Source organism: Sardina pilchardus, chromosome 11, assembly GCF_963854185.1.
Source record: "Sardina pilchardus chromosome 11, fSarPil1.1, whole genome shotgun sequence".
In the NCBI taxonomy this organism is placed as follows: domain Eukaryota; kingdom Metazoa; phylum Chordata; class Actinopteri; order Clupeiformes; family Clupeidae; genus Sardina; species Sardina pilchardus.
Window position 1 is genome coordinate 16344701 of NC_085004.1, and position 17555 is coordinate 16362255.

At 44.0% G+C, this 17555-nt stretch overlaps 1 protein-coding gene across 4 annotated transcripts in view; it reads left to right on the top strand.

Annotated features, from left to right (window-relative positions):
• Positions 1 to 7309: 7309 nt before the first annotated feature.
• The window catches only part of LOC134095528 (protein mono-ADP-ribosyltransferase PARP6-like), a 20082-nt gene continuing 9836 nt past the window's right edge, over positions 7310 to 17555 (top strand). For 3 of the 4 annotated variants that reach the window (XM_062549127.1, XM_062549131.1, XM_062549129.1), the window contains exons 1-12: positions 7310 to 7451; positions 9150 to 9227; positions 10235 to 10329; positions 10548 to 10608; positions 10880 to 10970; positions 11193 to 11259; positions 11468 to 11617; positions 13355 to 13505; positions 14927 to 15058; positions 15413 to 15508; positions 16248 to 16340; positions 17090 to 17215. In XM_062549127.1, the coding sequence (XP_062405111.1) occupies positions 7437 to 7451; positions 9150 to 9227; positions 10235 to 10329; positions 10548 to 10608; positions 10880 to 10970; positions 11193 to 11259; positions 11468 to 11617; positions 13355 to 13505; positions 14927 to 15058; positions 15413 to 15508; positions 16248 to 16340; positions 17090 to 17215 (1155 nt within the window). In that variant the 5' untranslated portion in view covers positions 7310 to 7436. The remainder of the gene's footprint in view (positions 7452 to 9149; positions 9228 to 10234; positions 10330 to 10547; positions 10609 to 10879; positions 10971 to 11192; positions 11260 to 11467; positions 11618 to 13354; positions 13506 to 14926; positions 15059 to 15412; positions 15509 to 16247; positions 16341 to 17089; positions 17216 to 17555) is intronic. The other variant, XM_062549130.1, reaches the window with a different exon arrangement.

Genomic DNA, 17555 nt, shown 5'->3' on the forward strand with positions numbered 1-17555 from the left:
ACGCTACTGAGCTGTTGCCCCAATCCATCGGGTGAGTCAGGCATACGACCTGAGTTTACCAGCACTATTTTCTTAGAAAGACAATCTGGCACCTGTAGGCAAAACTCCCTGCCCTCTACCGCTCTTTATGAATGGTAATCTGATATGTAGGTAGGCTATACAAACATAAGGCACTGAGCCTCTTCCTGACAAACAGCCTACTAGGCCAACTGCATGTTGACTATAGTCAGACTAACCTTTAGTGGTATTTATTTGAATGACTCACAACCATAGTAAACCCCAATTTATCAGCTCATCATGTCAGTGTGTTTCAAATATGAGGAGCTTGTCCAACTCTGAGATTTATAACTTGTGCTTTGACTCCCCCTTGTGGTTATAATTAAGCACAGCAATGCTCCAGAAGGAGTCACATAATTAGCAGAGGCTGTGTTTGCAGGGCTAACAAAAATATCAGAGAGTGTGTCATAGGCAATCGTGTGCATTCAATAGGATGGCATAGTCAGAACTGTGTCACATTAACACCAATATTACAGATCCATTTAGTTCACAGACCTAACAGTCTAAGGAGATGTTGGAGCAAGCAAATAACTGGTAGAGGTAACTGGTATCCCCTCCCCTACTATCATACTACTACAGGGGTGTATTTATTTATGGATATTTTGGTTACTTAGGAATAACAAATGTATCGTAAAAAGATCCGCACACCAAGGAGGAATAATTTTGAAATTATTTATATTAACGTTTCAGGCTTTAGCAGCCCTTCCTCAGGAAAATATATTTTTGGGAGCTCCTCGGTGTGCGGATATTTTTACGATACCTTTGAACATTAATTTTTTGATCTCGCACCCGGCTAATGTTTCTACTTAGGAATAGCAGCCACTGTCACTGTCAAATGTAGCCATTTGTGTTGTATAACGGGGGTCATTCCATATCAGTTCAGACAAATGCAGGAAAAAGTTTGTCTAATATTAAGGTCCCAAAACTAAGACCTGTTAAATATGTTTGTTAAATTCCATTGTTTTCATAATTTTGTTCACCCTTTCTATATCATTTTTACACTCTCAGAAAAACCTTATCATGGAGGCCATGTTTGGTCATTAATATCTTGAAAAGTATTGTTAACTTACTTTGTAATGGAAGAGGGATATGTTTTCAGTATGATTGGACTGTTACACATTTGCACTACTTGCCCATTAGTTTTATAAAAGGCCCTAGGTATGGAAAACAAGGTGTGATTGCATTTTTTTGATAATGTTCATAGGACTAACATGGCATGTGGGGTAGCTAGGAACAGAAGGATCAATGTGGGAATATCTCAATTTAGTGGTAGCGCCTACCACTCCTCAAATGAGACGTGGTCTGCCAACCAGACGTTCATTTTCTCGTATTTGAAAAAATGCCCAGATCCGTTCATTGGGCGCCACGGATGTCTATCAAATGCGTCTGTGCATATAGCTCATCATGGTCTTGCTTTCCCCCCTGTTCAGTGATTGGTCCCCTATCTCAGTCAAAAATTAGGGCGGTAGTTTCCATACTGTCTTAGCAGCGTGAATGAACCACCGCGCAAGGCATGATGGGAACACCCAGGCTATCTATTCTAAAAATCTTCAAGCCCATTAAATCTGGAGAGCTCAAATATTGGTACAACATAAATACAATATAGTATGTAAAGAAAAAATGATGATTGATATCAAATGTGTACAAAAACAAATGTATACTTTAATATTATTTTATTTTCCAAATCCAGGGCCTTGTAGAAAATCAATAAGAATGGCGTACAAACTTTTAATGGTTCAGTCATACTGAGAACATGTTTGTCTTCCCACATAGTTTTGCTGCCTATGAATAACACTTTTATTATAGCCTATTAACGGCCAAACATTTCCAACCAGACAATTTGTTTTTAGGCAGTAATTTCGAGGGCTGAAAATTATATGAAAGCATAGGATTTGAATAGAAATATTTCACAGGCCTTGATTATGGGACCCATTCTTGATAAAGACAAGGTTTGAATAAAATCTGAGACGGTGCGCAGAAACTACTGTACCATATCTGATTTGAGAATGACCCACAGGTGAACCTGTTAGTGTCTTTCCTGTTGACCTGCTGCCCCACATACTTAGCCTTGGACATCTAGATTTCTAGGCTACCGCATACTGCTTACAGCAATAGCTCACATGTACGAACTCAAACAAACAGAAACCGTGATGCTACAAAGCACATACAAACTAATGTGATAATTTGGAGTGTAGCAGTTAATAGCCTATAACCTTTTGTATATCTCGACTGTATAATGTTACACATGCCCATTGTGTCCCAGTCTCAGTACTTGTCCTCCAGTGTTTCTTATCCCGTATGAGACGTACATCATAATTCTACTAATCAGCTCTAGGCAGATCAGTCTCTGTAGTGGCTACTCACATAGTTATTAACAACTCTACACTACACACATGTGAACAGTATAGCTTCCTGGACTTTTTGCTGGATGTTGTTTAGACAACAGGTTTGAAACAGTCCTCCAAGCTCGTGAGCAGTAGTCTACAGATTCAACTGGCCCCTCACAGTACTGGGCCCATTCTGTCAACAGCAAGCAGGAGGTCATCTACAGGGACCAACACGTCAATAATCTCACTCGCTCTCATCCCGCAGTCATAACCTGTCCTTCCACAGGCTCTTACTTAACAGCCCTCGCTCCCACCCCTCACTCACTCCACCCACCACCCACACACGCATACACACACACGAACACACACACACACACACACACACACACACACACGTACCACCAACACCCCCCACCCTGTTGCCCCCTACTGCCCCCTACTGCCAGACTCACCTGCATTCCTGCACCACCACTTTCCCACCTCCGCTGCTACTGCCGCTACCCATGCCGACACTCTTCTTTCACACACACACACACACTCACACGTTTTCTCTTTAACTCGCTCGCTCTCTCTGCCTCTTTATCTCTCTTTCTGCCAAAGCCTCTCAAACTCGTGCCAGCTCTTGGCTTCCTCACAATGGCCACCTCTTCTTCTTCCTCCTCCTCCTCCTCCTCCTCTTCTCTTCTCCTCTCCTCCTCCTGTGCGCTCCTTTGCTCCCTGATCAGTCTCATGCACGCGCGGCCCCAGGTGAGGGACAAGCCCACAATCCAATCAGTCCAATCAGCCCCTGGGAACGGGACGGCCAAACCCCTTATGGCTGCCAAAGGGTATTAGCATTAGCCTCCCTATACTGCTGGGCCAGCTCGCCCCACTGCCTGGAAATCCCACAGCAAATCCCACCAAGGCTCTGGCCTGAGCAGAGAGCAGGGAGAGAGGGAATAGAGTAGGGGGAGAAGGAAGTGGTGCGTGTTCCTCAAGAAGTGCAGAGTCATGTTTTATTCAGTGTTTTTTTTTTGTTGTTTTGAAACTCCACACTCATTTTTTTATAACCATTGGTTTGTCAGGTGTGTCACTGTGAGAGCGGGGAGAGCCGTTCACTTAAGCAAAGACTCATGCATATTATGATAATAAGGGTTTAGAATAACTTAACATTTCCTGTGACAGAACTTTCCTCTCCTCCTTTGCATATGGGAGCACGTTTATTTTGCACTGACCTTTACATCCATTCACCCGTGCCTAATTGAATAACTCTCACAGAGGAATGTGGCTGCTTGTAAAATTAAATCATTCAGTGGAAATTACTGTGTGCATGTCCGTACAGACAACATTTCTGGGAATGCGTGATGCATGATGACTTTAGAAAGAAAAGTCATCAAATTAATAAATGGCCAAATGTCTCCTTAGCAGGAAGCCAGGGGAAGATGAGCACTTTCAGCATTGTCATCGTCCCTCTGTCCCCTGCAGGTGAGTCACTCAATAGAACGCTGAACACTCTTTCCTGCCGCTAATCTCTCTCTCACTCTCTCTCTCTCTCTCTTTCTCTCTCTCTCTGCCCCTGGGTCATTACTTACCTGAGTTTGCTCAGCTAAGCAGGTGAACTGAACTGTCATTAAGGACAGACGCTGGTTTTGATCTAAGCAGCCAGTGCCACTTCACTGAGAGGCGTATCATTAGGCACCAAAAGCAAGGAAGTTGAGCTAATCGGAGAGTGGCTGCACTAGATGATAGTACTGGTCTGCAAAAGCACAATCAAATTAGGCATGCACGTGCACACATATATGCTCAGTCTTACTCTCCTCTCTCTCTCTCTCACACTCTTTCTATCTCTCTCTGTCACAGCCATACACATACACTCTCTCTCTCTCTCTCTCTCTCTCTCTCTCTCTCTCTCCCTCTCTCTCTCTTTTGCACACACACACACACACACACACAAGCATACACACACAAGCATACACATACACATACACATACACATACACATACATATCTGCACGTCTCTACACAAATGACTCATCCACATACATGCTGTGCATCTCCACAGGGTGAGAGTAGAGGAATTGAATATTTATTAAGAAGAGGTAAAAATAAGGCTATATGTTATATTTTCAGAAAAATGTATGTCAGCAAAATATATTCTTCTACACAAGAGGGTATAGGGTTCACACAACACACATACCACATACCACATACTGACACACATACACACACACACACATATTAATAATACACACACACACACATGTTAATACACATACACAAACGTACACACACACACACACACACACAGGGTCCGAGAGCACACTGCCATTTTCCTCCATCTCTGTCTCCCCCGCAGATCCCCCCTCCCTCTCTCCTCCCTGGCAGCAGCAGCAGCAGCAGTAGGGACAACCCAGTCAGCTGCAGGTCACATGACTCCCCGCCTGCCTCCGACTGAGCATGCTCAGGCTGCTCTGTGTTGTCAGGCAAAAAATAAGGCAGCAGTAGAGGCAGCAGAGATCTGCAATAGATAAACACATAGCCCCTGTCGGACGGAGAGAAGGAGAGAGAGAGAGGGAAAAAAGAGAAAGAGAGGAAAATCTAACCAAGGACAAAAAGAGGAAATTCAACCACAAGCCGTGAAATGGTGAATTTGCGGCGGAGCTTCACCGAGGTGTTATTTTAGAGGGGGAGGGATGTGTGTTTCGCCGTAGCGGAGGACAGCTGGAACGGGAAGCAGGAGCGTCCGGAAACGGAGCGGGAGAGGGAGCAGGAGCAGCATCAGCATCAGCATCGACACCCCAACCCCTCCTCCCCCAACCAAACCCCGACCCCCCCTCCCTCCATCTCCTGAGGAGGTAAGAGAGAATGGATGGGGCAGCAATGCATGGAGGGTGAAGGAAGAGGAGGAGGAGGCACTGGGAATCTCTCGCTGTGTCTATTGTGTGTTTTGTGTGTGAGAGCGGGACGTTTTAACGATGTCAGTGTCCGTGTGTGTGTGTGTGTGTGTATTTGTGTGTGTATGTGGAGCAACAAGAGAGGGCTGAGGACAAGCAAGGCCGTCGGAGGGTTAGGAAAGGGATAGGGGGAGCAGAGTGGGGGGCAGGAAGAGGGAGGAGAGGAGAGATGGAGAGAAGAAAGCAGGAAAGGGAGGGGGCGAGGGGGCTGTTCGGTAATGGCAGGAGGAGGCAGGCGATGCTGCTGAGGCCAGAATGGTAGGTGTTGCTTAGATACAGCGACATCTTAGAGGCCTTTTTCTATTCAGCGAAACAGAAATGAAACAGCTGTTGTTATTCGTATGCTCTTTGATGTGGGAATTATAAAAGATTAGACACGAATGCTGAAGGGAGGGGGGGGGGGTATGGCAGTGTGCCAGTGAGGTTGAGGGGGGGGGGATAAGGGAAATGTAGGCAGTAGGAGCTGAGGACTGAAACAAAATGGCTAAAATTTGGATCCAGCGCCTAAGTATGGTCGCGAGAAAGAGAGAGAGAAGGAGGAGGAGAGGAGAGGGGTACAAAACAACTAAATTTTATTTGTTATCTGGCAGCAAAGATGGTTCTGAATTATGGCTCCCAAGGAAGAGAGTGCGTGTGTGTATGTGCGCGCAAGTGGTGTTGCATCCAATGTTGTTTAGATTGTCATGCATCTAATGGAATACTCTTCCTTTAGAAAATAATTTAATTTATCTGGTGGTGCATTTGAAGATAGCTCTGCAAAATCACACGACAAAATGTGTTTATATTTTATAAACATACAGACCTAATGATATTCCCAAAGAATAATAGCAAGTTTGTAATATTTTAATTCAAAGAAACAACATCCAAGCATTTTTAGTAGTATCAGACAAAATGCAGCTTTGCGTGAATGTGTACCATTTCATTTACCATTTCTGAGGGTTGCATTTGTTGTTTGTTATACTGAGTTAACCATCCTCCCACTCCATCATGAGTTAGTTGTGTAGTCCTCAGCTGAAATCAGTCATGTAGAGGGGCTTTTCATGCTGTTTTGGTTGGGTAACATTTGGACCCACACAGGAAGCCATATGATACAGTTAATGATGTCCCCCGGAGTTAACACTCACGGATGACTGGCTGAGTAGACCATATGCGGTAGCATAGACAGATTCTTCATTTTGCTTTTGGAGTCACACTACATTTCTATTTGTTTGAGATAATACACTCTTTTATGAGCCACAGTTTTAGTGATTGCTAATGGATATTGTATTGGTAAAGCATTCTGATCAAATAGAAAGAGTGTAAATCTACATTATTTTCTATGATCATATTTGTTGTCATACCATCCTCAGATGGGTAACCCATTGTAAACAGCATTTTGAAAGTGTAAGAAGCACTGGCTGTTAAATAGGAATTACACGACCAGCAACAGAAGCCAAGCAAATCGCACCTTCCCACTGTTATATAAGGACCTGCAACAGAAATGGAAGTGAAATGTGTGAATGTCTCCATAGCAGAATGCACGCTCAAAAAAAGGTAGAGAGAAAGATACCAAAGAGAATGAGCGCACTCTTTAAACGAATGTGTTGGGGGGAAAAACAACACAATTTCCATTGTTTTTAACACGTCTCTGTGTCCAGATAGGGACAACACATCAACACATTTGTTTTGAGAGAGAGAGAGAGAGAGAGAGAGAGAGAGAGAGCCTTGCTCCCACACTCTCCATGCTGATTAATGAAATCATGACATAAGGCAGAGATGGCTGTTGCTAGGATACATGGCAAGGTGGAGTGTAGATAATTAAAGTGTGTGTGTGTGTCTGTGTGTGTGTGTGTGTGTGTCTGTGTGTCTGTGTGTCTGTGTGTGGGTTGAGGGATGTTGCAAAAAAGATGGCACGGCATCTTGATTTTGCCAGACGGCACCACTGAAGAAGAAAATCCCAAAATATATTTGTTTCCCCTTTTCAGGCACAGAACAGGACACCACTATCTAAAGAGCCCCACTCACTAAAGGAAAAAGGACTCCACTGGTTACCTAAACTTCTGGACGTTGCTCCATCTCACCGGAGCTTTTAGCTGGAATGGATGCACAAGGCCGAAGCCTGACAGAACAACCACAGTGAATGGCAGATTCAATGGTAAGCGACCCACCAACAAAAGGACTCACCACAGAAAGACATTTCTTACCCCTGATCTATTACTCGGTGTACCACAATGCATGACTGAGTGCTTGATGTGCTTAGATGGATAGAGTATTAAAATAGATATATGTGCTGTCAGTATTCAGCTGTTTTCTGTGAGCACATGTGATGTCGGGCATAAAATGTAGCAGGACAAGAATAGCTTTCAGCTTTTTCATCCTGAACTCGCTGGACCCACCTGAAGGGTTTGTGTTGCGTTTCTGTCAGCATGATGAAAGTGTTTTTCTGAGAACTGGAGAGTGGGAGAGAAAATGAGAGAGAGTGAGAGAGAGGAAATGAGAGAGAGTGTCCGAGAGCGGAAATGTGAGAGAGTGTGAGAGAGAGAGGATGAGAGAGGGAAAGAGAGAGCACAAGAGAGAGCACGAGAGAGAGAGAGAGAGAGACAGAGAGAGGGAACAAAAGAAGTAAGAGGGCACAGAATATTGCCCAATATTGCCCAGAATATTGTAGGAGCCATTAGAGATAATATTATGTGGTCAGGCATTAGAGTACAGCAATAGTTTAATTCAGATGTGCATCATTTGAATAGTTCTCCATATAACACATGTTCCAGTGTAAAGGAGCATTTTCTGACCAGACCTATTTTCTTCCTTTGTATTTCAGAATCATAGAGTTTTTATTATTAATTTTAGAAATGATGGTGTGACATACAGTGGGAAGAAAATGTATTTGATACCATGCTAAAGTTGCCTAAAAAGAGGAATATAAAATCATCATTTGACAATTGATCTTAATGTCTTAATTAAAAAAATGAGTAAAAGTACACCAATTTCCTTTGTGAATGTATCGTAAATAAATAAATGTTCTTCCTAAATGCTAGAGGGAAGGAAGTATTTGACCCCCTATACCCTATGTGCTTTTTCCAGTAGGCCTTTAGCCTGTTTGATGCTCATTGAGCTCAATGCAAATCAAACAGACTAAAAGTTCTACTGGAAAAAGCACCATGCCAATCTCTAGCTATGGTGAAGTGTATGTGATGATGTGGGGCTATTTTAATTCCAAAGGCCAAGGGAACTTTATCGGGATGCATAATATCCTGGATCCATGAAGTAGCTGGCCTTAAAATAAAAATCTGCCTGCCCCTATGTTAACCCTATGTGTTAAATTCCCATACGGTTACAGTACTGTACATAGGGGGCCAAATACTTCCTTCCCCTAGCATTTAAGGAAAACTATTTATTTACGATACATTCTTCAATCACAAAGAAAATTGGTGTCCTTGGCGGTTTGATTTTTACTCATTTTTTTTTTAATGAAGGCATTAAGATCAATTGTCAAATGATGATTTTATATTCCTGTTTTAGCCTGGTATCAAATACATGTGCCCCCCACTGTACTTTGCCTTGTGCTTAAAATGTAGGCACTATTATCCTCTAGCAGGCTACCAGTATTGACAGATGCAGTGGTAATTCCAAGCTATGATCCCCTCTGCACTGTATCTTAAATGTTATTATATTGCTATAGCTGCAGCCCTGTAGCTTAAATCTTGTTCTATTGTTGTATGTTGCCTTGGGATTAATTGCTGATAAAAATGCAAGTTTTTGTGTCACATTGTAAAGTTGTTTAGAGCTTTAATACATAGCATCTCGGAATTGGCATCTAAAAGCTGCATGTGTGTGTGTTTGTTTTCCACAGGATGTCAAAGGCCAGTACTGGACTGATGAGGAATCTGATGGTGACAATGAGTCAGAGCAGTTCTTGTACGGCATCCAGGTGAGAGAGGTCTCCACTCGACTGTCCAGTCTGCACACATGACCAGTACTCTCTCACAGTCATGCACACATAAGCACACATATGCGTGCATGCGCATGCACGCACACACGCACACATGCACACACGCACACACACTCAGAAATGACTTTGATCTCTAGGTGGAATCACAAGAAAAAAAAGAAAACTTGACAGAGCCATGATAACTACCATCTAACAGCATCAGGAGGATTTGAATAGCCAGATATTATGCTACTCTGTTCTTGGGCTTGTTGAAGAAAGCCCACAGTCTTGTCTCCAATAGTAACAGGCTACAAATGCATTATAAGGCCATGACAATGTCTTCTAATATTGCATGCTAATATTGTAATCAGATTAGTGCAAAAACGCTTTTGTCTCCCAAGGCCCAGGGCTCTTTTGGCAAATCAAGACAGACATGGAATACAATTATCTCAGGGACGCCACCCAGAAACATGCGTACACATCACTGAGATTAAAGACCGAATTGTTTGGCCAATCAGTGCCTGTTACAGACAGTCCCTGTCCCATCTCTCTCCCTCTCTCTCTCTCTCCCTCTCTCCCTCTCTCTCTCTCTCTCTCTCTCTCTCTCTCTCTCTCTCTCTCTCTGTCTCTCTCTCCCCCTCTCTTTCTCCCTTCCTCTCTATCTATCTGTCTCATTTTCGTGTTGTCTTTGAGTCTATCCCTTTCACTCTCATTGTCAATGCAAGTGATGTTTAAATTGCTGTTGTTAGCTTTTAAATGATATAAAAAAAACCCTCCTGTCTGTCTGTTTAAAACTGAAATTTAGCCTGATATCATGGCAGACAAAGCCTATCCTATCATCAAGTTAGCTCTCAGCATGCGCCATAAGTATGCAAGTGTGTGCTATAAGTATATATGTGTGTGTGTGTGTCTGTGTGTGTGTGTGTGTGTGTGTGTGTGTGTGTGTGTGTGTGTGTGTGTGTGTGTGTGTGTGTGTGTGTGTGTGTGTGTGTGTGTGTTGTCTGCAGGGGAGCTGTGCTGCTGACCTGTACCGGCATCCTCAGCTTGATGCTGATATCGAGGCAGTGAAGGACATTTACACAGAGAGCGCCATCTCTGTTAGGTAAGCTATACACCCTACACACACACACACACACACACAACAACAACAACAACAACAACAACACACACACACACACACACACATACACACACACAGCACAATTTAATAATATGATGAGTCATTATGTGCACTTCTGGTTTTGGCAGACTATAAAGCAGTGCAAAGCAAAATGCGATAACCCTGTGTGATTAGGATTTATTTCTTATCTCTCTCATTAGGGAATATGGGACCATTGATGATGTGGATATCGACCTCCAGATCAATGTCAGTTTCCTGGATGTGAGTAGACGAAGCTGGACTCTGCCTTACTCCCTTACCAGTCATGGAATAGATAGGCATAAACCATGGCCCTGTGGAAAAGAAAAGGTTTTTGGAAAACGGTATTTGGAGATTGCCTAAACGTGTGTGTGTGTGTGTGTGTGTGTGTGTGTGTGTGTTTGTGTGTCGGTGTCTGTGTGTGTGTGTGTGTGTGTGTGTGTGTGTGTCTGTGTCTGTGTATATGTGTGTGTGTGTGTGTGTGTGTGTGCGTCCTGATGTCCTATTACACCAGGAGGAGGTGGCGACCGCCTGGAAGGTCATCAGAACAGAACCCATCGTCCTGAGGCTACGCTTCTCCCTCTCACAGTATCTGGATGGACCAGGTTAGAACAGTGTGTTTGTGGAAGTGTGTGTCCGTGTGTGTGTCCGTACGTGTGTGTGTGTGTGTGTGTGTAATTCTAAATGTGAGTGATTTACTTTACGAATCCTAATTTCATATGATGTGCCTCAGTAAGCGTAATGTCTGCGTGCCCGTGTGAATGTCCCTATAAAGTGGTGATGTGGCAGAGCAGAGCTCATTCTGAACCCCTGTGCTGCCTTCACAGAGCCCTCGGTGGAAGTGTTCCAGCCCTCCAATAAAGATGGCTTCAGCCTGGGCCTTCAGCTCAAGAAGTAAGTCTGTCTGTCTGTCTAATTGTCTGTCTGTCTGGGCGTCCTCTCTAACTCCAACTTTACCTTGGCATAAATCCCACATTATTCAATATCCTTCAAAGACATTTCAAATATTCAAGCCTTTTAATTCTAATATGTGAAAATGAATAATAAACTGTATAATATATTAATGTGTGTGTGTGTGTGTGTGTGTGTGTGTGTGTTTCAGGATCCTGACCACGTTCACCTCCCAGCAGTGGAAGCACCTGAGTAATGAGTTCCTCAAGGCCCAGCAGGAGAAGCGGCACAGCTGGTTCAAAGCCGGCGGAACCATCAAGAAGTTCCGCGCCGGCCTCAGCATCTTCTCCCCCATACCGAAGTATGCCACCGCCGCCATGGCAACAACATTTCCCAACAATTCTCTCAAATAGTCTCCTACGCCATGTCAATCTTACTTTTGTTTGGCATTCAGTGTTTTGTCTGGTACCAAACGTGTTTGTGTTATGTAATGGTGTATTATTTCCAGGTTTCATAACAGCTGCACAATCTTTAAAGGACAATGCTTGTTGTTGACATTTAATTTCTTTGGGGAAATATGATTTTTTTTTGTTATGAGAGTACAACTTGTCAGAAGCACACGTTTGCATGCCAGTGTAATCTGTCATTGACAACGCTGTGCAATTACTGTAGATGGACCATCCATCTTTATAAGAGCAGAATTTCTTTATTTTGAGACAGTTTATGTCTCCGTTGTGTCTGCATTTACTGCCCCTGAGTTAAGATATACCACCATGAGGTACTGCAATGACTTGCATCTAATTATTAGCGAAATGGGAGAACACTAATAGTTTCTACCAGCAAATGGGGGGAACAGCTGAAGGTCTTTGTTGGACTAGCATTTCTTCATGGTTATCTCTCAGTCTTGAGGGTGTATCTTGAGGTGTATTTGTTTTGTTTCTAGTACTGATATGTGTTCTCACCTATCAGGAGTATGAGTGGGAGTGAGTCTGGGATATGAAACACCACTGTTGAACCTTCTGGAGGTGACTTAGTAGCCTGGTAATACCAGACTCACCAGACTACTTTGTTTCACTTTGTGAAGAGAGTCTGGCCTCTCTTGATTGGGAAACATTTTCAACTCTAGCGCTGCAACTGGTGTAGACTTTGTGGGAACTTTGAAATCATTGGACCAGCCTACTGTAAATAATCACATTGATCAGGGATTCCCAATGTTGCTTCCTACTTCACCTACAGTAATCTTTACAAATTGATAATAAACCACATCGGTAGTACAGGAACAATGTATATCAGCCTACCTTTGCTAAACAGAAATTGACTAATTTTTCCGACTGCAATGTGTTGCAGGCATTGCTGCTACCGTTTACCACAGCCACTTTTGATTTTCGAAAACTGTAGCGTCGTCTCCTTCTTGTTGCGGATTGGCCGTCCTCCCTGGTGTGTGAGGGGAAATGTTAATGTATTGTCATCTGCCAGACTAGCCTCTCTCTGAAAGGATAATATAGGTGGGCATGGCCAGGCCAGTGTCTTAAGCCCAATTCACACCAAAGATTCCCGACGCTACGAGACTGAGTTGCAGCGGTGTGAATTAGAAGTTGCACGTAGTTGCAAGCAGTCGCAAGCCGTCGCAGAGCATTAAACACGTTGAGTCGCAGTCGCAAGGTTTTAGAGCGTCGCGGCTCGTCTCGTCGGGAATCTTTGGTCTGAACCCTACTTTAGACCTAATTTAAGGAAACACTAATGATAGAAAGGGGCCCATTTGACAACCCCAGCGAAATGCCATTGAAGGTGTGTCTATTTTGTTGTGAAGTATTATTAAGTCTCTGTGTAGTTCTCTCTGTTGTGCTATAATGCATAGAGTAGGGTGTTATAATGCACCGGTGAGGGTTTTAGGGTGTTATAATGCATAGGTTAGGGTGTTGGGATTACATACCTGCATGTAACTGTGAACGTTTTGGCTCCTCTAGGAAATCCCCAACCAATAGAACAAGGAACATATTGCCTTACAACATATATTTTTTCCTTCCCTCTCTATCTCTCTCTCTCTCTCTCTCTCTCTCTCTCTCTCTCTCTCATGTGTGTGTGTGTGTGTGACCAGGTCCCCGAGTTTCCCTCTGATCCAGGACACGGTGCTGAAGGGCAAGCTGAGCGTGCCCGAGCTGCGAGTCACGCGCCTGATGAACCGCTCCATCTCCTGCACCATGAAGAACCCCAAGGGGGAGCTCTTCAGCTACCCCCCCAACAGTCAGGTCCGACGCCCCACCTGCCTTAACCACCCCCTAGAGTAGCCAATCACACGCCCGCACCTCTCCCCCCCCCCCACCTCCACACCCCATCTTAAGCACCCACCCTATTGCCTCTCCCTCATTCAGTAGGGTTTATGCCGAAAGTTAGAAGGCTACACCGGAAAGGAGGTGTAATCACATCCGCTTATCAAGTAATCATGTGATTAGAACACATACACAGTAAAAATAGCAATAAATCAGCACATGTATGTGTATAGATTATATTTCAAACATTGGTATATCCCATGTTCAGTTGTATACTATACAGTAAGTGTTGATGGTTGATTTTTTTTTATCTTATAACATACAGATGATTAAACGAAATGTACAATGCAGGTTAACAGTATTTTAGTTACTGTTAGAATCAGTGTTATCATTCGATAAGCCAATGTGATTAGACCTGTTTTCCAGTGTAGCCTTCTGACGTTCGGCATAAACCCTATCCCTGTCTCAGCCACCCAAACCTTCTACCCAACCTTCACTTGCCTACCCAGCTCCTAATGACTACAACTCCCAGCATGCTCCTCAGGCCAGTAGCCGCATCATCACTCATTGTCATTCCGTGTGATTCCGTTCTCGATGCAGCCACAAATGGTGTTGGTGCACTGGAAGGATCAATTGCAACCAAGTATAACTGACCCAGAGGCATTAAAACGTTCCAAAGACTAAATCTCTATTTATATAATAAATATTATATTTTGTTCAATGACACAGATAATGGGTCTGTAAGAGGCAATATATTTCTCCTTTGTTAAGCCATGCATTATGTATTCATTATAATTTAATAGTCATTTAATGATCAGTGTCCTAACAGTATGTATATGTGAAAACAAAATAAGCCCTTGCCCAGTGAGGTGCTTTTTAAGAGAACCTCTGTGGCTACTAATCAAATATGGTCACCAATAAACAAACAACAGCCTTTAATCTAAGATGAGCCTGGAAAGGTTATTGAATATCCAGTCAGTGTTTATAATAGAGGATCATCTCATTTGGACTGAGCGGATTTGACATGGATTTGACCGAACACACTGGCATATTATATTCCACTTATCATGTTGTGCTGGCAGATTTGACCCCACTTTCTGTTCACATCATTCAGAAAAAAGACATTTTAGTGTGTGTGTGTGTGTGTGTGTGTGTGTGTGTGTGTGGACTTGTGTGTGTCTCCATCCACTGAATAACCATTTCCCCGGCACTCTTGTGATAACCTTTGTTTTTCCACCCACCCCCTTGACGTCTCCCCCCACTTGCCCCTGGACAGAAAAGCACCCCAAACCAAAAAAAAAAAAAAACTGCCCTCTGCCTCTCCTCCCCCACCCACCTCCTCCTGATATGGCTGGCTGGCACCCCCTTCCCATAATGCTTTTCTTGACTTGACCCATCAGACTGTGGCTGTCCCGGCGGCCAGGGCCCCAGCGCAGATTACCACGAGGCAGCTGATTGAATTGTTTTTCTCATCCCAGGCGGGCGGACACTGCAAGAACATCCCCACCTTGGAGTATGGCTTCTTAGTGCAGGTAGGAGTCACTAGAGGGCGCTGTGGTGTCAGGAATAGTGCATCACTGGCAACAGAGTAGGACAGTCAGTAGCATTTTTATTTAGATTTTTTTTTTGAAGGGAGGGAGATGTATGTATCTATTTAGGTGCTTTTTTTTTGTTGTTGATCGTTTTGTAAAATCAGGAGAGAGAACTTTGAGGGTAACTGAGTGAAGGCTCATGGTTGAAAATCATTCTGGTATTAAATGAGGTTACAAGATGGTGCAGGGGGGACATATTATTGAACAGGCTCCATGTTGTCCTCTGCAGGCTTGTTTTGTGAGATGCATGAGAAGATTGGTAGGGCATGTGTGTGTTTCGTCTCTCCTTCACAGATAATGAAGTATGCTGAGCAGCGCATCCCCACTCTCAACGAGTACTGTGTGGTCTGCGACGAACAGCACGTCTTTCAGAACGGCTCCATGCTCAAGGTGAGACCTCCACTAGCTCCTGCATGGTTTAACCTCCTCTTCCTCCATTGTGGTTTAACCTCCCCTGTCTCCTGCATGGTTTAACCAAAGATTCTTGATTACTGTCCACTTTAACCCTCTCTGGTTTAACCTCCTCTGTCTTCTGTATGGTTTAACCTCCTCTGTCTTCTGTATGGTTTAACCTCCTCTAGCTCCTGTATGGTTTAACCTCCTCTAGCTCTTGTATGGTTGAACCTCCTCTAGCTCCTGTATGGTTAAACCTCGTCTAGTTAGTTCATTCATGGCTTAACCTCCTCTTTGTCCTGCATGTTAAAACCTCCTGTACTGTAGCTCCACTCCAGTACTAAGGTGTTGCCATTGGGTACAGCAAAGTGTTAACAACCCTGAGACCTTTGGTTGATTCCTCTGAGGTGCACATAGTGATGAAACCCTACATTGGGCTAGCGCCGTGCGTGGCTTTGAATGAGCGAGTCTGCATAATGAATAAATATAAATGTGAGAGTGCTGATAAGTGTGATTAATGCAGCGCTGATACTCATTAGGTTTGTTAAACAGGCCATTACCTCCGGCTTGTTCATTTGCTTCATAACAACAAATCTGTCCAAACTGTTTTTGTTTGCCAATAATAATGATTCAGAGAAAATAATATTTATTTGTGTTTATGGTTGTGTGTGTGTGTGTGTGTGTGTGTGTGTGTGTGTGTGTGTGTGTGTGTGTGTGTGTGTGTGTATGTGTTCAGCCTGCTGTTTGCACACGGGAGCTGTGTGTATTCTCTTTCTACACTCTGGGTGTGATGTCTGGGGCAGCAGAAGAGGTTGCGACAGGAGCCGAGGTGATTTCCCTCTGTCCAGTCCACCCCAAACACACAGCACTCACCCCAAACACACAACACTCACCCCTGTCCAGTCCCCCCCAAACACACAACACTCACCCCTGTCCAGTCCACCCCAAACACACAGCACTCATGACAGTGTGACCTCTTCAACTATATAACACAACACAGCTTCTCCCCCCACCACTCATTATAACTCTGCACAGAGGACATATGGATTACCAAATTGTCAATCACTTCACCTGTGTATCCATATTCATATGTCCATATACCTGTTGTATCCGACTGTGACAGTATTTACAGTAAGTCTGTTTTTCTCTCTGCCTGCCTGTCTTGGTCTTCCTCATTCTCTTTCTTTCTCCTTCCCTGTCTCTTTGTACACAACATCCATCCATCCATCCTCACCCGCTCATACTCACGGTAAACCTCTGCCCTCTCTGTTAAATCCCATTCTGACACCAGCTCAGTTCTGTTTGACTTAAGGGCTTACAGCTCACTACCTCGCCTCTGCTGTCTGTGTTAGGAAAGTTGTATTTTGGCCTATGCGAGAGTGTGTGTGTGTCTGCCAGGGCATGTGTGTGTGTGTGTGTGTGTGTGTGTGTGTGTGTGAGAGAGAGAAAGAGAGAGAGAGAGAGAGAGAGAGAGAGAGAGAGAGAGAGAGAGAGAGAGAGAGAGAGAGAGAGAGAGAGAGAGTGTGTTTGCCGATAGCTGGTAGGTGGCTGTGGAATTATGGGACTTCCTGTCTACAGGTGGTGGACCTGCTGGTAGCCATGTGTCGCGCTGCCCTGGAGTCCCCCCGGAAGAGCATAATCTTTGAGCCGTACCCCTCTGTGGTTGACCCCAACGACCCCAAAACCCTGGCGTTCAACCCCAAGGTGATGATGCTCTTTTAGAATTGTTGGAATTTGGGCTGTGGAATTTGATTAGTTCTAGGTTATGGGCTTTGCAAGGGCATGTTTTTAGAATGTGTCTTGGGCGATTTGATCTCAAGCAGACAGCAGAGACACATGCCATTTACATTTATGTTTACATTTATTCATTTAGCAGACACTGTTGTCCAAAGTGACTGACATACATTTATGTCAAATAACTTGGTGTTAAGTGCCTTGCTCAAGAGTACAACAGTGGAAGCCGGGAATTGAACCCACAACTTTTCAAGTTACTGCACGCTAGCCCAGCTCCTTAAGCACTACGCAACCGCCGGCCCATTTCTAC